Source organism: Hyaena hyaena, unplaced genomic scaffold, assembly GCF_003009895.1.
Source record: "Hyaena hyaena isolate Hyena2069 unplaced genomic scaffold, ASM300989v1 scaffold_50, whole genome shotgun sequence".
Lineage (NCBI taxonomy): Eukaryota > Metazoa > Chordata > Mammalia > Carnivora > Hyaenidae > Hyaena > Hyaena hyaena.
The window spans coordinates 1116760-1139460 of record NW_024080682.1 but is presented as its reverse complement, the minus strand read 5'-3'; the positions used below and the strand labels follow the sequence as shown (position 1 = coordinate 1139460).

At 43.1% G+C, this 22701-nt stretch overlaps 1 protein-coding gene across 4 annotated transcripts in view; it reads right to left on the bottom strand.

The window, feature by feature from the left end:
• Positions 1-22701, bottom strand: part of GALNTL5 (polypeptide N-acetylgalactosaminyltransferase like 5) — a 61898-nt gene that overhangs the window by 27906 nt on the left and 11291 nt on the right. For all 4 annotated transcript variants that reach the window (XM_039230692.1, XM_039230690.1, XM_039230691.1 and 1 more), the window contains exons 3-6: positions 19072-19192; positions 13845-14011; positions 10439-10561; positions 4923-5172 (exon numbers count right to left, since the gene is read on the bottom strand). In XM_039230692.1, the coding sequence (XP_039086623.1) occupies positions 4923-5172; positions 10439-10561; positions 13845-14011; positions 19072-19192 (661 nt within the window). The remainder of the gene's footprint in view (positions 1-4922; positions 5173-10438; positions 10562-13844; positions 14012-19071; positions 19193-22701) is intronic.

Sequence of the window (22701 nt, the reverse complement as noted above, 5' to 3'; positions counted from 1 at the left end):
GTACATTACATTAAATGTAAAATTAGTAAATTGAAACCATAACTACCTAAAAGTAGGCAGTAACTTTCACTTAGCTCTCACCAAACTGTGTTAGCGATATAGTCTAAATGTTGTCTTTTTCTTTCTTTTTTTTTTTTTTTGAGAGAGAGAGAGAGCATGAGGGAGAGAGGGGCAGAGAGAGAGGGAGATAGAATCTGAAGCAGGCTCCAGGCTCTGAGCTGTCAGCACAGAGCCCGACACAGGGCTTGAACTCACGAACCACGAGATCTAATATCTTGATCTTTGAGCCAAAGTTGGATGCTTAACTGACTTAGCCACCCAGGCACCCAAACATTGTCTTTTTCTTAAGAGGAACATTACCTTTAGAATGTAAATTTCTCCTGGAGATAACTACTGGACTTGGGTAGTAGAGTTTAAAGATCTCCCTTTCTAAGCATATTACGTGAATTATAATATATATACTTCTGGGAAAACCATGATGTTACGAAGCATCTTTTTCTTTTTTTTTCCTTTTTGGTCCAGCAATTGCCAGACCCAATAACGCCAAACTAAGTAGTTTGAAAATAATTTCATGTTCATTCATTCATTCATTCATTTTTGAAGAGGTACCTGTTAAGCACCTATGATGTGTTAGGGATAAATTAGTGAATCAACGGGCCCAGATCCCAGCTCATGTGCGGCATGGATGGAGGTAAGGACACTAGTTACTGCACTGGTCCCAGAGAAAGACGATGGAATTGTGGGTAAGGTAGTGAGACACGGCCCAACATCCCATGCGTTTTGACGATGGAAACCCGCAGATCTCCTTACAGGTGGGAGGTGGGGTAAAGGAGGAAGAGAAGGGTGAAGGCTGGCTCAGCGTTCTGGCCTGGGTACCTGAAAGGTAGAGGTGCCCTGCGCTGAGACAGAGCTGCTGGATGGGCAGGATTTGGTGGGAAGATTCAGCTGGGGACGTGTTTGAGAAGTCGAGGTGACATTCAAGTTCAGAAGCCAGTAGGCAGTTGGGCAGAAGCATCTGGCACCCCGAGAGCGACTGGGGCCGGAGACGTAGCTTTGGGAGTCCTTAAAATAGGAGAGATAAGCGGCACTCTGTGAGCGAGGAGGCATGGAGGAGACGATGAAGAACTGTGTCCCGGGCACTTGGACAGAAAGAGTTCAGAGAGAAGGGAGGGAAGGAGGAACCGGGGGTGTGGGAAGAAGACCTGAAATCTGTGATGGTCTGGAGACCAAGGGAGGAACGCACGTCAAGGAGGAGGAAGAAGGCGGCAGCATGGAGCACTACCGATGGGCCCCTAGGTGAGCACTGAGTACCAACATGGCCCTGCTGACGTAAAGACCATTAACATGTCTAGTGAGGGCAGAGCAGGATTCAAGTGAGTTGAAGACACCAGAGTGAAAAGTATAAGAGAATTGGAGATAGTGATCAGACAGCTTTTTCTAAGAGGCTTTCATACAAAGGAGAGCAGCAGAAAGGAGAGACAGCTGATAAAGGAAGGGGTTCTTTTTTGTCACTGGAAGAGATAACAAGAGGTCTGATAGGAGTGATCTTCTCTGATGCACCAGATGCTATGCATCCTGGTCTGCGCACTGGGACCTGTGATCCTGGCCAAGCCAGAAAGCCCTGGAGAAAACACTTGCCCCTCCCCCACGGCACTGTATTGAGGTTACATTTTTACCCGTCTTCCTTCCTGCCAGACTACACATTTGAGGGCAAGCGTCATGTTTTCTGCTGTGAACATAGTGCCTGGCACACGCCAGGTATGTGACCAAGAGCTGTTAAATTGATAACTTAAGCATTTTCACAAAGCAGTTTTTAAAGTTATGCCATAGGTTCTGTTGAAAATAGGGTAAAAAATATTTGCAACTCAGATCGCAAATCCAAGTTGCGCCTTCTCAACAGGGAAAGTTTTTATTCTAGTTTTTATTCTAGAAAATCTGGAAACCACTGGGAAGTGTGCATGTGTGTGTGTATCTCACAGGAGAAATGTTGAGTTGTGGTGCTGACTCAGGCAGGTCTGGGACTCACAACATGTGTTAATCAACTGTTTACATTATCGGCAAGTCTTCGGTCAACACTAGGCTCTTAGTAGCTAAGTTTTTGGGGAGTCACAAGTTATATGCAGGGTTCTGACTGTACAGGGGAGTCAGCGAGACTAACTTCTGTGCTGTTTAAGGGTGAGCTGTATGCCATAACACATATCATATGCATAGCATATATTCTATGTTATATGGTAGAACATATGTTATACAAATAATTGGTATCATACTCAGGGTTTTATGGCCTGATTTTTTATTTAGCCTCTGGTGAGAATTTTCCTTTTACATTAATTAGCTTTCAAAAACTTTGTATGATATTCTACAGAGTATGAATATGGTTTTTAGCCATTTTAATATCGAACATTTATGTTGTTTGTATTTTCTAACTGATATAAATGTTGATACAATGTATGTCTCTGGATTTACTTCTCGTTAACTCCTTAGGGGAATATTTCAATAAGTGGAATTATTGCATTAAAAAATAACATAAGTTTTTAATGTATATTGTCAAATTGTTTTCGAAAAGCACGTGTGACTATATATATATGCTAACAGTGTATTAGAATTCAAAAAACGTTACTGCTCAGCAACTATCAGGAATACATACAATTTCCATAGTGAAATTTTTAGAGCCTAAAGCATGCCTGGTATGTGAAATATGGAGATATTACAAAATTATGTAGATTTTTTTGTAAATGGAATACTTTATTTTAAATTAAATACATTCATTTTGTGATGTACTCCAAAGGCTGATTTTTTTTTTAGTAAATTAAGATTTATACACAGTACGTTTTATTTATTTATTTAATTTTAGGTTTTTTTGGTTTATTTATTTATTTTGAGAGAGAAAGAGAGTGAGCAGAGAGAGAGGGGGGTAGAGAGAGAGAATCCCAAGCAGGCTCCATGCTGTCAGCACAGAGCCTGACGCAGGGCTCGAACTCACAGACCATGAGATCATGAGCTGTTGTACACAGCAGCCCTAAACTGCTAACAAGTGATGGCTGGAGCAGAGCAAAGATCAGAGTTATACAAGTAGAAGGTGCATGAAGGGACGCACTATCCTGAGAGCAAAGGAAACACATTGGGTTACACGGGCAAAGTGAGTTTTAAGAACATTAATGTAGCAACAGAGAGATCAGCATGAGGGAGGGCAGCTTGCAGGCCAGACTGGTCCTTACAGTGAGGGCCTGGAGCGTGTGGACAAGCAGAGAGAAGGACACATGTGATGTGAGAGTCATCACGAAGGATGGGGCTGCTGGAGCTGGTTAGTCCCTGGATTAGAGTAGATGCTACAGGTGTGGTCATGCTTATGGCTACACAGCATTCCATTATGGTTCTAGCGTGAAATACTAAATAATTCCCTAGCTATTCCTCCTGAGTCTTAGTCTTTATCTCATCCTTGAATTAGGAGGCCAGGTTGCACACCAAGAGCAGGGGCTCAGGGCAGGGGTAGGTACTGGGACCAAGGGAAGTGATCAAGTTTGGAAAACCCACTTGGGGCGAGATTGCGGGGCAGCATGAGGCAGAAACCACCAACGTGTAGAAGCGTAAGTTCACGTCTCTGAAAGGAACAAAAAACAGATGGCGGACCTGGTCCAGAGTTGGAGATTCGCAGGGCTACTGTGGCAGAAGGGTAGAGGGAGGTGACAGTCGGAGGTACTGGCAAGAACAACAGTGAATTTATAGATCAGGAAGTCTAGGCCACAGAAGAAGAAAGAAACGATGAGCGGTAAAAGCAGAAATCAGAGAACTGGAGATCCTGATGATGTCCAGGGGTAAGTGTGGGCAGAGCAGAGCAGAGCAGAAAAAGTTAGGAACATCCTAGGCTATGGCCAAAGAGACGATACCCAGTAATTTAGAAGATGAGTGGTCCAGGATATGGCTATAGGAATAATAATAGCTAACAGGTATAAAATATCTAACATATATGTAGTACTTATTATGATGGAAACATATTGCTCTAAGCTTTGATATATACTTAGTAATTTAATTCTCATAATAACCCTGTAAAATATTATTATCCAGATTTTACAGGTAAGGAAACAAGGTGCAGAGAGGTTAAGTAACTTGTCCAAGGTCACACAGCTCTAGTTAAGTTAGAGACGAAGATCAAGGACTTGCTAAGCTATAGTGTTGGAAAGTTTACTCATGTGGTTCATGAAACAAAGAGGCTAGAAGTAAAAGAAAAGGAGCCTGGCATCAGAGTTTTCAGGAAATGTGGGGAGTAACCTGGAGGAAGTCTCCAGAAATAGCCTCAGAGAAGCAGTTAAAAGTCCCAACATCAAATTGTTCCCACAGGTAGAAATACATTTTCTAAGACTAATCATCTGGAAAAATCATATTCATCTCTACAAAATTACAGATGAAAGCACTTAGATAAATGTTTTATACATGCATTTACCAAAGACGTTACTTTTTCTGAGCTATCCACAGAGCTAGCATTTTGTTCGTTGACCACACACAACTTGCTCCTGAGAATCACATTCGCCTTATAAAGATGGACGCCTGAACCAGAGGACACTACATGGCGATGTTCTTTTTTTTTTTTTTTTTTTTTTCTGAAGTAGGCTCCATGCCCAATGTGGGGCTTGAACTCACCACCCTGTGATCAAGAGTCGCATGCTCTACCAACTGAGCCAGCTAGATGCCCTCGTGGCCATGTTCCAAACCAGGGTGAGATGCTCATTTCCAATCAGAGAAACCGAAAACCTACCAAATTCTATTATTATAGATTTTTAGAAACAAGATAAATAATACAATATTTCTTCTCTTCATTAAGCCCAAGAGATGGCAAGAATAATCTCTGAAGTCTCTTTTCCACCCACCCCCACCCCCCAGGCCTCAATACATATATGCGATTTCCCCACAACCCAAAGGAATCTCACCGAATGGGTCTAGTCGGTCCTTCTGGTCCATCCATCTCATAAGAGAAAACATGATCCCATTTAAATTGTAGATGCCAATTGAAAGCGCCCCTTACAACAGGAGAGGGCCAGTATTCTAGGGTCATAGAGTCAATGACATCTATCAGAGGACACACCACCATTTTGGGGTCCTTAGCAACAGCTTGCAGCAAGGGCTCCAGCCATACTTTATTCACCTCGCAGTGGCTATCCAAGAACACCAGAACGTCCCCTGGGGAGGCAAGAATACGCTAGTGTTAGTGCAGATGGACGAGACATCCAACAACCCAAATCGAAGTTCCATGGAAGAGTACCTGTTGAGCATATACTATGTGTTTGGCTTTTATGGTGCTTTCCGTTTCACTGGGGGTGGGTTGGGACTAGAAACGCGTACTTTATTTTGTGCAAAAATGTGGGCCGTGATGTTCAGAAGTTGGTGAACTGTGGGTTAGAGAGTGGTTTAGTGAAGATTCTAAAGAAACAGATTGGGGGGCCCAGGTGGCTCAGTTGGTCAAGTGTCTGACTCTTGGTTTCAGCTCAGGTCATGATCTCATAGTTTATGAGTTTGAGCCCCTGCATTAGGCTCTGTGCTGACACCGTGGAGCTTGCTTGGGATTCTCTCTCTCTTTCTCTCTCTCTCTCTCTCTGCCCCTCCTCTGCTCACACACACACTCTCTCTCAAAATAAATAAAACAAACTTTTAAAAAATGATTTTTAAAAAAAGAAGCAGGTGGGGCTGAATAGGCCTTTAATTAAAAAATACTACTTTAGCTTGGCCTTGATCGATCAATTCAATTTAGCAAATGTTTACGTGAGGATAACTTGTTCGGTATTTAGGCTGGTACTTGGGAGGCAAAGATGATGCATAACTCTTTTTTTAATGTTTATTTGTTTTTGAGAGAGATAGAGAGACCAAGTGTGAATGGGGGAGGGGCAGAGAGAGGGGGAGACACCGAATCTGAATCAGGCTCCAGGCTCCAAGCTGTCAGCACAGAACTTGACGCGGGGCTCCAACCCACGAACCATGAGATCATGACCTGAGCTGAGTCAGACACTCAACCCACTGAGACACCCAGGCGCCCAGAGGCATAACTGTTTTTGGTCTTGAGTTCAAGGTTTAATGAGTGTCTGCTTAGAGAGCATGGAGAAAATTGGCATGGCCAAAGTAAAGAATATGTGTTGCTAAAGTACATTAGATGGACTCAAATTGGAAGGGACCTCAAAATTCAGGTTCAGAGTTCAGACTTTTTCTTGCAGCCAACATAGAATCTTGTGAAGTTATGAGAAATGGCCCATGGTTGATGAGAAGAGTTAATATTTTTCATATTGTAACAATCTCCCAATTGATCTATAGAGTCATACAATCTTTATCAAAATCGTGCATGGTTCTTTTTGAAGAAACTGATCCTAAAATTCATAGGGTAAGGACCCAAATTAGCTAAAACAATCTAGAAAAAGAACAAAGCTGAAGGACTTCTGGATTTCAAAACTTACTACAAAACTATAATAATAAAACAATATGATACTGTCAGAAGGAAAGACATAAAGACCAAAGAATAGAACTGAGGTCCCAGAAGTAAACCAAATATCTGTTGTCAACTGATTTTTGACAAGTGTGCCCAGACAATTCAATGGGGGAAAAGACAGTCTCTTCAATAAATAGCCCTGACACAACTGGATACCCATGTGAGAGAGAATGAAGTCAGGCCCCCTACCTCACAGCTAACACAAAAATTAAGTCAAATGAATCACAGACCTAAAAAGGTCAGAGCTGAAACTATAAAACTTTTAGAAGAAAATATAGGCATACATTTATGACCTCAGGTTAGATGGTTTCTTAGATATGACACCAAACATAGACGTGACAGAACAAAAAATAAGTAGGACCTCATCAAAATTAAAGACCTTTGCGCTTAAACAGACATCATTTCAAAAAAGTTTAAAAAATCCACAAAATGGGAGAAATTATTTGAAAATCACATATCTGATAAAGAACTTGTATTCAGAATACATGAAGAATTCTTACAATTCAATAACAAAAAGACAACTTAATTTAAAAATGGGCAAAGGATTTGAATAGAGGCGCATGGGTGACTCAGGCAGTTAAGCATCCGACTCTTGATTTCAGCTCAGGTCCTGATCTCACGGTCGTGGGATCAAGTCCTGCATTAGGCTCCTCGCTGGGCATGGAGTCTGCTTGGGATCCCACCTCTCCCTCTCCCTCTGCCCCTCCCCACCTCAAAAATAAAATAAAAGTCTTTTTAAAAAAGGATTGGAATAGACATTTCTCCAAAGAAGATATACACATGCCTGATAAACATATGAAAATGTAACCATTGATCATGAGGAAGATGCTAACCCAAATCTCAGCGAGATACTACACATCCACAGGCTGGCTAAAATCAGAAAGGCAGGTGATAACAAGCAGTGCATTTAATCCGCACCGTAAATCTGTTAAACAGCCATTTGGCTCCCATGCCAAACAATTCAAGTGACTATAGTATTCGAATTTCTAATTTCTGTTTGTTTGCTGTATTCCCATAGCCCGGAAGTGCGATGCAGTCTACAACCGTGGAAATCTGACTTCTTGGGTCTGAGTCCTGAGGCCTGGGGCCTGGAGCAAATCTCTAATCTTTTGGAAGTTTACCCTCTTTCATAGGCAACGAGGCTGGTGCGTTCTAAAACCTCCCAAAGCCTTTCCACCGCTGCTAGTCTGTATTTTTATTACTTTTGCCCTGTATTTCTTCTAGTTTTCTCCTATGTACTTTGTTATCATTCTGAAGCGTATAAATTCAAAATGTACATTTTATCTATTTCTTGGTACTAGTCAATGTACGCTAAGCATTTTAACACTGCTAAAGAAGGGAATGTTCCAAATCACCCCATTTAATCATGGCAACAACCACATTAGATGCCATTGTTCCCACATCACAGGGTGGGAAGCCCAGGCTCAGAGCAGTGACTTGCCCAGGATGCCGTTGCTGGCGATGGGCACGTGAAGATCTCGAACCCCAGACTCTGGTTTGAAATCCAGTGGTCTTTGTCTGGTCCTACATCGCCTCCCTTTGCTGTTTGTGGCCAAGAGCCAGCCACCGCCCTCTGTATGGCTGCCTTTGCAGAGCTCAGCTGTAGGGTCCCTCTCCCCAAAACCACTCAGCCCCCTCTGCGTCCGCCTGCAAAACTTCCTAATCAGCCTGAGCGGCTGTAATTCCAGAAGAACTGAATTGCCAGGAAGTCAGATAATTACCGTGCTCCAATTCCAGGCCAGCCACCTGCAGAGAGAGGTCTCCTGCTAGATACACTGGAGTTCTTTACCGCCAACTTAGGCTGACAGTGACACAAATGTATGACTCTATAGTTCCTTAGGTCAGACGGTCAACACAGGTCTTCCCGGGCTAAAATCAGAGTGCCGGTGGAGCAAAGGTCTTTCCTGGAGGCTCTAAGGGGAGCATCGTGTCTTTTCCAGCTTCTAGAAGCTGCCTGCTTTCCTAGGTCCCTTCGTCCTTCTTCAGGGCCAACCACAGAGGTCAGAGCTGTGACCCTCTCCGCCCACCACCTACAAGGTCATCTGGTCATAAGGGCTCCCTGGGTCAGAGTGAGCCCACCTGCATAGCCCAGGCTAATCTCCCATTTCAAGGCCCTTAACTTTAATATTTATTATAAATATAAATATAAATAAATATAAATATAAATATTATAATATTTAATATATTTTCATATTTTTTATTTCACAACTTTTAGTTGCAAGAAACATGTATACCAAAAAAAGAGATAAAATATACATGTAGAGCTTGATGATCTATCAGAAAACCAATGCAACTGTAACTACCACTTTGTCAAGACTTAGAACATAGTGTCCTAAGATTTTTTTTCCCGAGTTCCTACCACCCGATTCTACATGCTGATTTAACCAGGTATTTATGGCAATAACTTCCTGGTCTCTTTTTTTTCTTCAGTGTTTCATTGAATTATGCATCCACACACATTGTCCTTTAGTCTTGCTGAGTTTCCAACTTTATTCTTTTGCATTTACCTTCTTTTGCTCCCTCAAAATGATACGTATTCATCCGTGTAGTTGTGAATGGTGTAGGCCATTCTTTGTTATTGAAGTATTCTATTATTTGATTTTCACTCGTCTGTCATTACCTAGTAAGTCGGGACCTATGCATACTCCATAACCAAGCAATTCCACTGCTAGAGCTATGCTCTATGCAAATGCTGTGTGTAATTTACCAAGAGACAAGTATTCAAGGGTTTGTATATTTGGGAAGAGCCCCAAGTGGAAATAACCCAAAGGTGATTCAGCAGTAGCATGGAAAAATCATTTAGCATCATCAGATAATAGAATACCTCAAGGCGTTTACTTTTGATCACATGTGCCACATTAAGGTACCATGTTAGCAGATTAGGACAACCTCCTTGGGGGAGGTTTGTATTTGGAAACAGGATTGTTGCAGATGGAATTTGTTAGGATGAGGGCCTTCTGGAGGAGGTGAGCCCTTAAACTAAGGGAGATGGGGACACGGACACAGGGAGGAGGCCATGTGGCCGCAGAGACAGGATGGTAGTGATGCCTTTCAAGACAGCCTGCTGTGAGGAGCTGTTTGACAGCTTCCCAATCTTTGCGATCTGGTCACAGATCTGGTCATGGCCTCCCCGGGGACTCCAGCCAAGGACTAAGCACAGATGCATGTTGGGGGCAGAGCCAGAGCTGGGCCATTGGGGACTCCCCACCAGCCCCCCTCACCTTTTGAGAGCCACACCTCCAGGGGCTCCTCTCTTCCCTCTCTCCCATCGTGGGTTTCAGGTCAGAACCTTCTGGTCCACACTCTCCTTTCTCTATCCTGACACTCTCTCTCTTCTCATTTCATCTTGGCCCCTGCTCCCCATCTGGCTCGGGGGTGTCCTATGGGACAGATAGCTGCGCCACAGCCCCACTGTCTCTACGAAGTCTTGCTCTTCCAGCTGCATGTGGCCCCCCGTCTCAGAGGCTGTGCCTGGGGGAACTCATTCTATAACGGAAGCCAACATTACGGCTCCTGCAGGAACATGCCTTCCATTTGAAATAACAAGTCGGGGGTGCCTGGGTGGCTCACTTGGTTAAACCTCCAACTTCAGCTCAGGTCACGATCTCACAGTTCATGGCTTCGAGCCCCGCGTTGGGCTCTGTGCTAACAACTCAGAGCCTGAAGCCTGCTTTGGATTCTGTGTCTCCCTCCTTCTCTGCCCCTCCCCTGCCTGTCCTCTCTCTCTCTCTCTCTCTCTCTCTCAAAAATAAACTTCAGAAAAAATAAAAAATAAAAGAACTAGCAAATTGACATTTTAAAGTGGAATATTTACTTTCAGAGTCCAAAGACTCATATGACTGAAATGCATGTCCACTTTTCTTCTTATGCCAGTGGAGACTTGGAGAGGCCCCACGAGAAACTATCTCTGCCTGGCCAGTAGGGTCTCTGTGATACAGACACAGGGTCAAGTCCCGAATGAAAGGCTCATACCTGAAGCACGAGAGGCCCCAACCATTCGTGATCGGATCAATCCCTCTCTCTTTTTGTTTCTTATTAATTTAATCTTTCCCCGAAAAATTTCCAGGTGGTAGTCTAGTTTGTCTTTCAAGTCATCTGGAGAAAAAAAAAATCCAACACTTAACAACGTAGAAACTAGAACTATGGAAAATAAAGCAATATATCACACTTTTGACGGATTCCTAAAAACTGTGTTCTGCTGCACAAGTGATAATGTTAAAAGTGTTACCCTATGTGAGGAAGAGAAAGAAATGTGATTCAGCACTGAAATTGACTGCAAATATTCTTCTCGGTTTCTAGTGAAATACCTCTGTTTTGAGAAATCACTGTTAAAAATTTAATAGAAAAAGTGTGAGTCGTGGCGTTTTGGAGCAATCTGACTTTCTCACTAACCACTGTGTTTCTTTCTTTCTTTTCTTTCTTTTTTTTTCTTACAAATAGTTTATTGTCAAGTTGGTTTCCATATAACACCCAGTACTCATCCCCACAAGTGCCCTCCTCCATACCCATCTCCCCCCTTCCCCCCAACACCCAGGAGTCCTCAGTTTGTTCTCAGCATTCAGGAGTCTCTCATGGTTTGCCTCTCTCCCTTTCCCCCACCATTTCCTCCCTTCTTCTCCCCCACGGTCCTCCGTTAAGTTCCTCCTAATCCTCCTATACATGCAAACATATGATATTTGTCCTTCTCTGCCTGACTTACTTCGCTCAGCATAACACCCTCAAGGTCCATCCATGTTGCTACACATGGCCAGATTTCATTCTTTCTCATTGCCATGTAGTATTCCATGGTATAGATAAACCACATCTTCTTGATCCATTCATCTGTTGATGGACACTTAGGCTCTTTCCATGTTTTAGCTATTGTGGAGAGTGCTGCTATGAACATTGGGATACATGTGCTCCTATGCATCAGCATTTCTATGTTTCTAAACTTGACAGTGACTCTTAGACGCACTGTCCAACCCCTCGAGTATCGGCTCCTGGCTCAGTGAGGAGGGCTGTCCATGGTACCACAGTGAGAGGAAGAAATTTATCCTGCAGCCTCGAGCCTGGGGCTCAATGATTCCTCAATATTTGGAGGTTAATTGTGATGACTGAGGAGGCTGGGCTCAGGCGCCTCAGACGTCTTATGAACCTGCATCAGGAGGCTGAGGATCAATGGAAGCAGATTTCATTGTAATCTTAGCAGAAGGAGGCATCTCCTTCTTGTCTTTAGGAAGAATGCCAGGGTCCCCGCTCAGACTGCATGGCTGCACTTGTGGGGGTGAGAGGTGAGCTGCATCTCAGCCCGAAAGTCTGCAAACACGTCTCTAACATGGAAGACACGGAGGAACCCTGTGAGCCTGACCTAGGGGGAAAATCAAGGCTGTTCTGGCAGCAGTAATTGCTGCCATGACATGGAGGGCTTGGGTTCTCTAGAAGATGCTCATGTTGTTGGCTTGTGGTCAAGAGGGCCCAGGACTGTGAGAAAGATGGGTAGCAGCTGGTCAGCTCTGGGCACGCCTCTTATGTAACTCAACGGACCCCTGTCCCCTGCTTCCCAAGGAGTCCATCAGTAGTACCCATGGGTATCAGCTGGGAAAGACAAGCTGTGGTTCAAATAGTTCTCCTACCGCCCATGCGAGATCGTTGTGAATTAAAGCAGGAAGGTGTGAATCCTGAGCCCCAGCAGAATACAGAGCACCCTGTTTCCCGTGTTTCCTCTGTTTGAGCTTCTGTGTGGCTCAAACGCTAACCTCCCTGGTGGAATATGGATCAAGGAGAAGTAGAGGCCTTGGTCTGGCATGCCCAGATCTGGGGCATTGGTGACGATTCCGCAGGGGCCTAAAGAATGTGTGAGTGGTCACCATGTGTCTTTGGACTGATGGCAAAGTTCTGAAAGGCTTGGAGAGGTATCCTGTGGTCACCCTGGAACTGTATCTTCATAGCAGGACACTTGTCCTTCTGGGTGAGAAGTTAAAAATCCGCAGTCTAGCGTGCCTGCGTGGCTCAGTCGGTTAAGTATCTGAGTTCAACTCAGGTCATCATCTCGTGGTTCATGGGTTCAAGCCCCACATCGGGCTCTGTGCTGATGGCTCAGAGCCTCGAGTCTGCTTCAGATTTGTGTCTCCCTCTCTCTCTACCCCTTCCCTGTTTGCACTCAGTCTGTCTGTCTCTCAAAAATAAATAATAAACATAAAGAACTTTTTAAAATCCATAGTTTAGCAGAAGAGCTCCCCCCAAACCCCATCCCTTGCTGATGGCTTTGGGGACTTCTTGCTCAGGATGTGGCCCAATATGGTGTTTAGTGCTACTGATCAGATAAGGAATCTGACCATCTCTGCACATCCCCTCCTGTGCACATAGTAGAAATAAACAGTGGCTCCTGTAGAAATAACGTCATACACGGCAGTGCCTGGCCAGTGTGTGAAATTCCTAAACACACCTGACATTAGCTCGAGTAATCTTCAGTTTGACACCCCTGGAGTCACTTCCTCACAGGTCAATCTTCTGGAACATTCTCTTTTCTACCCCTGGCTATTCATCTCCCTATACTCTCTCTCCTTTTATCTTTCCCAGCCTGCAGGGAGTCAGATTCGCAGTGGATTAGGTTAACTCTTAGGTAGGAAACCTATCTAATACTGAGAATTTGCTTCCATGGGAAAAGGACGCCTCCAGGGACTTGTAGACTCCAAGCTCGTCACTAGTCTGGGTTCTCTCGGCTTGCCTCAGGTTTATAATTAAGCTGTGAAACAGACAACGAATCAGATTTTGTATTCATATCACAACTCTTTAAAACCAATGCACAGGGAGGAATGTGCTCTTGACTGTAATTGGTCAGATTAGAATTCTTTCGTGAGAAGGATTTAGGTCCTGTGTCTTCCCTGCATTAAGCCTGGCTTGACTCCATTTTTCCGGAGAAAATTCAAACAGGGTCCTTCGTGAGCGGTCTTGCCTTTTTATGGTTCTGGTTGTATGTCCACACCTCTTCCCGATGCTATACTCACACATAAAGTACAGAAAGCACAGAACTAGTCCAAACTCACCATGTTACTGCTGGGCCTTGACAACACTATTTCCACTGCCTAAAACCTTTTTCCCCTCCTCTCCATCTAGGTAACCCCAACTCACCCCTCAGACATGGGTTTAGCTGATACTTCTTCCTGAACAGCCTCCATGACCTCTGAAGACCAGGCTGGTCCTCTGATATTTGCCTCCTGGAAGCACTAATCACCCGTGAGTCCAACACTGCAGGGCAGGGACTGGCTCTCCCATCCCCACCGGTGCACCAACAGCGCCCGCCTCCACACCCATCACATGTAAAATGGGTAAAACGACACAAGGCCACCTGAGATCGCCTTGAGGGCACCTGACATGGATGGACAGAGTTCTGTCTTACCAGAGTCGCTCAGGTCATCTATCAAAATAATTTCTTCAAGGAAGTGGTGTGGGGTGAGGTTTATGACACTGAACACGGTCCGAAGCAAGGCGTGAAACTCCTCGTTGTGGAAACAAATGACAACACTGGCAGTAGGTAGGTTGGTTGGGTAGTGGTTTTGAAAACACCTGCCAGGACAAGTAAGAGGAAGAAAATGAAGCACCGTGACTTGCATTTTTCCTCTTTATTCCCATAACGGACGATTACAATAATTAGGTGATAGTACATTTGAAGACACCAAAATTAAAATACAAAAACTTTTTAAATTTCTTATGCTATTCTAATATTTTCTCTTTTAAAAGTTTTAATATTTATTTTTTAAATTAACATTTATTTTTGAGAGACAGTGTGAGTGGGGGAGGGGCAGAGAGCAATGAAGACACAGAATCTGAAGCAGGCTCCAGGCTCTGAGCTGTCAGCACAGAGCCCGACGTGGGGCTCAAACTCACAAACTTCGAGATCATGACCTGAGCCGAAGTCAGACACTCAACTGATTGAGCCACCCAGGCATTCCATTTATTTATTTTTGAGAGAGAGAGAAAGAGAGCGCGAGTGATCAGGGGAGGGACAGAGAGGGAGACACAGAGTCCAAAGCAGACTCCAGGCTCCAGGCTCTGAGCTGTCAGCATAGACCCCAATGCAGGGCTCGAACTCACAAACTGTGAGATCATGACCCAAGCCAAAGTGGGACGCTTAACCGACTGAGCCACCCAGCTGCCCCTAAGTCACCCTCCCTTCTTTATGTCAGCAATAATTGCTCCATCCTTCCCTGGAGAATCTGCTTGGATCATTTTAATTCCTATTCTGAACACAGTATAAATGTGAATTATCTTGTATTTTGGTTCCTATTATAAGAGTGTATTAATACACTTATACACAGTGAAAAGCTCAAATTAACCTCATTGCACTATCTTCAACGAAAATCTGGTGCTCCAGTTTGTCGCAACAAAGCAAGACAGTAGATATAGAGTAATTGGATTTCTTCCAGGGATTTGACAAAAGTGTGTTATTATTTTTGTGTATAGGAGAGAAAAATAGAAGCTTAATTCTAGTAATATTAGTTATTAGCTGTTAATCAGTGTTTGAATTGCTGCATTACTTGGTTGTATTTTGAAACAGTTTGGTTGTAAATGACAAACCCACAGTGCTAGCTTAAGCAAAAGAAAGGGAAGTATATTGGAAGGGGACCCGAATGTCCCACAGGACTTAGTGACAAGCGTGCAGTCATCAAGAATGACTGGGGCCAGAAGCTTGAAAGCCTCTTGGACACTCTGTTCATTTCTACTCTTGTCTTTACACCTGGGAATAATAGTAACTATAGCAATATCAGCCTTCCTCATAGATTGTGAGGGTTCAACGAATTGATACGTCAAATGCTCAGAACAGCGCTTGGCAGAGAGTAAGTATTACATCAAAGTCATTACAGGAGCCTCATCCTCTCTCTGCAACCTGACTCGTTTGCACTTCTTTATTCCATGGAGTGGGAAATGGGGCCAACTTCACCACCCATGGAGAAACTGGTAAGACTTTCTCTTTCTCAAAAATGCACAGGTAAGGATCCACTGGCCCAGCCCAACGCAGGTGCCCATCCCTGGGCTAACAGACTGTGGCCAGGGCATGGGGTGAAGATAGAAAGCCACTATTCCCACCGCAACTTGTGGACAGGGGAACGAGGCAGGAAACACCAGGAAAGGGGGCACAGGGTGGGCAACCCTCCAGGTACCCAGCACAGACCCTCAGCATATTCATGGGCCAGATAGCTCCACGGAAGAAGAGGGTCTTGCCTCGTCAACGTTTCTACCCAAGACTGGATGAAGATGCGCCTGCCAGGTAGAGGCTGACATCATGCTCCAGGGAGTGAGAACAGGGAAGGGGCAGAGGCTGAGGGGCTGGGAAGAGGGCAGAACCATGTCCTGCATGTGGCTTCACAGACACGAGGAGGAAAATGATGGACAAGCTTAAATTCTAGGAAGACCATCAAGTCCTCAAAGAGGAAGGAGGTGAGAGAGAGTAGGGTACGGGGTGATGGAAGGGTAATATGAAGGACATGATTGATGGTTCAGGGGGAGCTCATGCTACTTAGGGCCATCTCTATCGTGAATTCAGTCCTGGGCATATCATTTGAGAAAAGTTGTGGATAAATGGAGGATAGACCATGCGAGCAGAGAAACCTGAGACTATGTCTGACCAGGACCTTTAGGCCCCTGTGTGTATGAGTTTCTCCAAAATTAACTGATAAATATTGCTGTGGTCTTTTCTGACCTAAATGTTTCTTACTGGGGTCTTGGGTTGGATCCTTCCAGGAAAAGGACCCTAGTGGGGCAGCTGTAAATATTTGAATCATGTCTGTAGATTAGCTAATGGTATTGTTAATTTCCTGGTTTTGTTCAGTGTTCTGGTTCTGAGGGGATGGGAGATGCTAACCCTTGGGGAATCTAAGAAAAGGTTACACAGGAATTCTCTGAGAGATTTTTTTGTAAGTCTGAAATTATTTCCAAATTGAAAAGTTAAAAGATAAAAAGTAAATCAGAAGACCAAGCAATATAAAAATGGACCCTTCAAAGATCTGTATCAAATACTTCAATAGTTAGTGAAAATAATCATGAGGACTTTAAGGCAAAGCTGAAATGGAAATCCCATGTAGGGGAATGATAAGATTAACACAAGAATGGCTGAAAACCTGCTTGGACTCCAATAGTAGCAACTATTCTTAGTAGTTAAAATTTATTTTAAACCCAGAAGTATACTTTGTACATAACCGGATCTCCTATTAAATAAGTTAATATTCTGAATACTGAAATTTCCAAGTTCAGTTCTCTCTTTGGGCAATCTCTCTCTAGTGGTGCCTGGGTGGCTCAGTCATTTGAACATCCCACTCCTGATTTCAGCTCAGGTTGTGATCTCATCGTTTGTGAGATCGAACCCCGCATTGGGCTCCGGGCTGACAGCGTGGAGTCTACTTGAGATTCTCTCTCTCTCTCTCTCTCTCTCTCTCTCTCTCCCCCCCCTTCTTTCTCTGCTCGTCCCCTCCTCTCTTGCTCTTGCTCTCTCACTCTCAAAATAAATAAATGAACATTAAAAAATTAAAAAGAAAGAAAAATAAATATCCCTTTGGCTAAATGTCCTTACTGGTAATTTAATAAAAATATCTTATCATGTGGGAGATGCAATTCTTGTGATCACCTAGAACACTTTTAGTGCGAATAGGGAAGGTATTCTCAATCCAAGAATTTTGAAATAGGCTCTTGAATTATCTGACTCCAAGTACCCCAAACAGGAACCTATCTTACAAGATTCTCATATGCCAAAATTTAAATCTGGTTAGTAACTGTTTATTTAAAAACTTAAAATGTATTTATTTTTAGACTTGTGCAGTGAAAACTAAAAGACATTAATAAAAGAAATTAAAGAAGACACAAACAAATGAAAGATATTTGACACTGTTAAGATGTCCTTACTACCCAAAGCAATCCACAGATTCAATGCAATCCATATCAAAATTCCAATGGCATTTTTCATAGAAATAAAACAAAGAATCCTCACATTTGTATGAAACTACAGGAGACACTAAGAGGCAAAGCAATTTGAAGAAACAAGAACAAAGCTGGAGGCATCACACTCTCTGATTTCAAACTCTATTGCAAAGCTGTAGTAATGAAAACAGTTTGGCATTGGCATAGAAAGAGACACATAGATCAATGTAACAGAATAGAGTGCTCAGAAATAAAATCATGCTTTTATGATTAATCAACTGTAACAAAAAAGCCAGGACTATCCAATGGGGAAAGGACAGTCTATTCAATAAATATTGATAATCACATGCAAAAGAATGAAACTGGACCACTCTCTTATACCACACACAGAAATTAACTTGAAATAGATTAAAGACTTGAATGTAAGGCCTGAAACCATAAAGATCCTAGAAGAAAACAGAGGCAGTAAGTTTCTTGACATCAATCTTGGTGATGATTTTTTGGATCTGTCTCCAAGAGCAAAGACGACAAAAGAATAAATAAATAAGAGGAACTAGATCAAGTTAAGAAGCTCCTGAAGAGGAAACAAAATTATCCACAAAAGGAAAAGGCAACCTACTGCACGAGAGAAAATCATATACCAGGTAAGGGGTTAACATCTAAAATATATAAAGAATTCATAAAACTCAATACCAAACAAACAGTTCAATTAAAAAATGAGCAGAAGATCTGAATAGATATTTTTCCAAAGTTATAAGATGGCCAACAGGTACCTGAAAAGTTACTCAGTGTCACTAGTAATCGGGAAATGTGAATCAAAACCACAATGAGATATCATCTCATACCTGCTAGAATGGCTATTATAAGACAAGAAACAACAAATGTTGAAGAAGATGTAGAGAAAGCAAACCTTTATGCACTGTTGGTGGGAATGGACATTGGTGCAGCCAATGGAAATGGAAAACAATATGGAAGTTCCTCAAAAAATTAAACAGAAAGTTAATGTATGATCCAACAATTTCACCTGTGGGTATTTACCTGAAGAAAATGGAAACACTAACTCATAAAGAGATAGCACCCCAAGTTCACTGCAGCAATATTTACAGTAACCAAGACGCAGAAACAACCTAACTGTCCATCAGTGGGTGAATGAAAACAGAAGATGCAATATCATATACACAATGGAATGTTATTCGACATAAAAAAGAATGAAAGCTTGTCATTTGCAAGAACATGGATGGACCTTGAGGGTGTTACACTAAATGAAATAATTCAGAGAAAGTTAAGTACTATATGATCCCATTTATATATGGAATCTAAAAAACAAACAACCAAGCAAATATCCCAAGCCTAAGCTCATAAATACAGAGAACAGACTGGTGGTTTCCAGAGGAAAAGGTGGGGGGAGGGTGGCGAAACAAAGCTCCATTATAAAATAAATGCACTTTGGGTATATAATGTCCACATGGTAACTATAGGTAATAATACTATGCTGCATATTTGAAAGTAGAAGACAGAGTAGATCTTAAGAGTCCTCATCACCCATGCAAACATTTTTTATAGGTATGTATGGCGGCCAGTGTTAACTAGCCTTATTGTGTGATTATTTTGCAATATATAAAAATATCAAATAATTACATTGCATACTTGAAATGAATATCATCTTATATTTCAATTATACCTCAATTTAAAAAAAAAAAAAAGGAGAAACCTACCTTTTATCTCTGGTATCTGGCACTTCTCGCTCACTTCCCAAGCTTTTACTGAGAATGGTATTAAATCCATATTTTAAAAATCCATCAACAAATTCCGAGCTTGAATAGTTAAAATCCTTACCTGCAAGAAAGGGTAATGAGAGCCACGTAAGTAATGAGTTTACTAACATCACTTTGATCAAGGACAATAAGAACCACTATATCCTGAATTCACTCCTTTTATAATGGGCCAGAGTCATGGTCCTGGCACCTAACTACCCCCAGATGACAGGGTTAAAATCAGAGCAAATTCCTTAGAAAAGTATGAATGACAAGCCAGTCTTTAGTCACTCGGTCTCTCTAGAGAAGGAAGCACTCGGCCTCCTTAATCCCATCATGATTCACAACCGTGGTGAGATTGTAGAAACTGAGGGATTTGGGGAAGATAGGAAAGCTCAAACCTCTTCCCCCAGATTCCACTGCAGAGAATAAAAGATGCCAGAGGCCATTTATTAAAAACAAGATCATAAAAACAAGATAATAACAAGTTGCCAGAGGCCATCCCCAAATTATCAGTCCTAACACTAAATGAAGTTGGAGTAAAACTCCTCATAAGAGAGAAAAATTCTCAGATGTCAATGAAGAAAAAATGTAATCATAAAAGAGAAATAGAATGAACTAGAATGGTTAAAAGAATGGTCTAAGAATACAGGAGTCAAAACATCATTCTAAAAAGTACAGAATTCATTGGCAGCAACATCCAGAAGGTCATTTTATACTCACAATAAAGACTAAATAGTAATGAGCTTGCCGACATCAAATCATGCTGCCGCAAAATGCCATTAAAATCATTAGAGATATGAGTATATATTGCCACAAATAGTAATGGAATATTTTAAGAACAACTCTAAATCAGAGAAACAGAAAGAACTTGACCAATGCCATTAGTAATATGTCCTTAGTGGATTTGAAGTTTACTTTGTTTTTGAAGAATGCACTTTCTTTTCCAATGCCTATGGAGTGCTTTCCAAAATGGATGTGAAAGGCTACGTTATATATAATATAAAGGATTCTCTTCAGGATGCAGTGATCCCATTTCCCCTAAGTCCTCTTTCTTGCACCTGGGAAATCTCGGACATAACACAATCGATAAGCATAGAAGGGCTCTGAAGGGGGGAAATGAGGAGGCAGATGGCCAGAGAGCCACAGGAATGGAGGAAGGACACGGGGAGCTCCTGATTGCCTCGTTGCCTCCCATAACTCCCAGATAAACGTCCCTAGAAGCTTCCCAGTAGAGCCACCAATAGGCGCAGGCAAAAAGCCCTCCAAGATAAGTCTGCTCCCTCCAGCCACAGGGCCGGGGGGCGAGGGGGGGTGGCTAACCAAGAAAACCTTTGTCCAGACCTAATCTAGTCAAGTCAAGCAGCAGCAGCTGGAGAACCACGCCACCCACTGGGCAGGGAGAGGGCCTTCCACCCCCACCAAGGGAGCGAAGGGCAGTGATGTGGGCAGAACTGAGCAGAACCTACTCTTCTGTCCCCCTCCCTAGCAGAAGCATGCAGTGCCCCTCTGAATACCTGGGTGGTGTGGGCAGGCTGAGCGGGGAGCTGACCCTCCAGAAGCCGGCCTGGGGGAACCAGACAGTGCTCTGATTCTCCCCAAGATAGTGCCCTGGCAGTAGTACGCCGAGCCTCCAAACCCACCTGACAGCCACAAGACTTATGGAGGGGGTGCAAGGTGGGACTAGCCACCGCTCCACATAGCCCCTATCCCTCAGGTCAGCAGGGCCCAGCAGAGAGCTACGCCTCTACCCCACCCAGTGGCAGTAAGAGAGAAGCAGGTTATGCAAGTCTGGGAGAGTGACTCTGCTTCCTCTGTCTCCTAACCACGCTGACCGTGAGGCCCACTGGGGAGCTAACTCAGAGACAACTTCATGCACATCTGTGCCCCATCTTACCAGAGGGGGCACTGAACTTCCCCTGCCCCTCCAAGGAGTCTGAGTGGGCTGTGATCTCCTGCTGCTGGGATGATGTCAGCAGGCCCAGAGGGAAACTGAGAATACCGCCCAGCTGGACCCACCCCATCATGCTGCATCTCAGCAGGGGATGGTCTGCTAATAAAGAGGCTTAATTAGGAACCAGGGTTGCATAATATCCATAATAACCAGAATACAGTTGAAAACCCTTTGTCATGCCAAGAACCAGAGATTTCAAATGGAATGAAAAGACAATCAAGAGATGCCACTACAAAGATGAATCAGAGGTCAGAATGATCTGACTTAACATGTTAAAGCGGTCGTCATAAGGATGCTTGGGAACAAATGGAAAAGGGAACATCTCAGCAAAGAAATAGAAGTTTTTTTTTAAAAGGAAAATATAGAACTAAAAAACACAAAGGTCTAAATCAAAAACTCACTGGACCGCTTCACAGGAGAGCGGTGATGGCTGATCAATGGAATCCATTGAATCTGAGCAACAGAGAAAGCAGACAGGAAAAAAAAAGAGTTTCAGGAACTTGCGTACTGACGACGCAAGAGCCAATCTTTGTGTTATCGGAGCCCTGGAAGGGGAGGAGTCAGTGTAGGACTGAAGAAGTACTCTCGGAAATGAGGCTGGAAACTTCCCAAATTTGGCGAAAGCAGGGCATCTATGGACTGGGGAAGCTGAGCAAAACCCCAAGCAGGATTAATCAAAGAAATGCTCGTCAGGACACATCATAACTAAACTTCTGAAAACTGAAGAAAAAGGAAAACTTTTGAAAGCAGCCAGAGAGAAGAGAAGTAGGACTCACAGAGGGTCCATCTGAATGGCCATGGGCTTCTCGTTTGAAATCATGGAGGAGGGAAGGAAGTGACGCAACATTTTTGAATGCTACTAGAAAAGAACTGTCAACAGCAAATTCTATACCCAGCAAAAATATCCTTTTGGAACTGTGAGAAAATAAGGATACTCCTAAGTGAAGAAAAACCAAGAATTTGTGACTAGCAAACCCAACCTTAAAGAATCACAAAATAAAGTTCTCTAAATAAAAAGGAAGTGATAACAGATGGAGATGTGGAACTTCAAAAAAGAAAAAAAGAGCACCAAAATGAATAAAAATGGGGATAAAATAATAGCTGTCCTTCTCATGAGTCTTTTTTTTCATTTTTAAAATGTTTATTTATTTTGAGACAGCGGGACCGAGTGGGGGAGGGGCAGAGAGAAAGGGGGAGAAAGAGAATCCCAAGCAAGCTCTGCCCTGTCCGTGCAGAGCCTGATGTGGGGTTTGAACTCAGAAACCATGAGATCATGACTTGAGTCAGATGCTTAGCCAACTGAGTCATGGAGGCACTCCTCTCATGAGTTTCTTAAATCATACTTGGTGTCTGAAGCAACAATTATAACACCAGGTAATGTGGTGCTCAATACTGAAGACAGTTATATTTTTTAATTGAGGAAGGGTAAGGGACTGTTTACACTTCACTTGAAGTGGAAAAACATCAATTCAAGGAGACTGATAAGTTACAGATGGATTCGAAATACCTACAGCAACCACTAGTGAAACTGTATGAAGCAATTTGTTAAGGGGCACCTGGGTGGCTCAGTCAGTTGAGCTTCCAGCTTCAGCTCAGGTCACGATCTCACGGTTCATGGGTTCGAGCCCCGCCTTGGG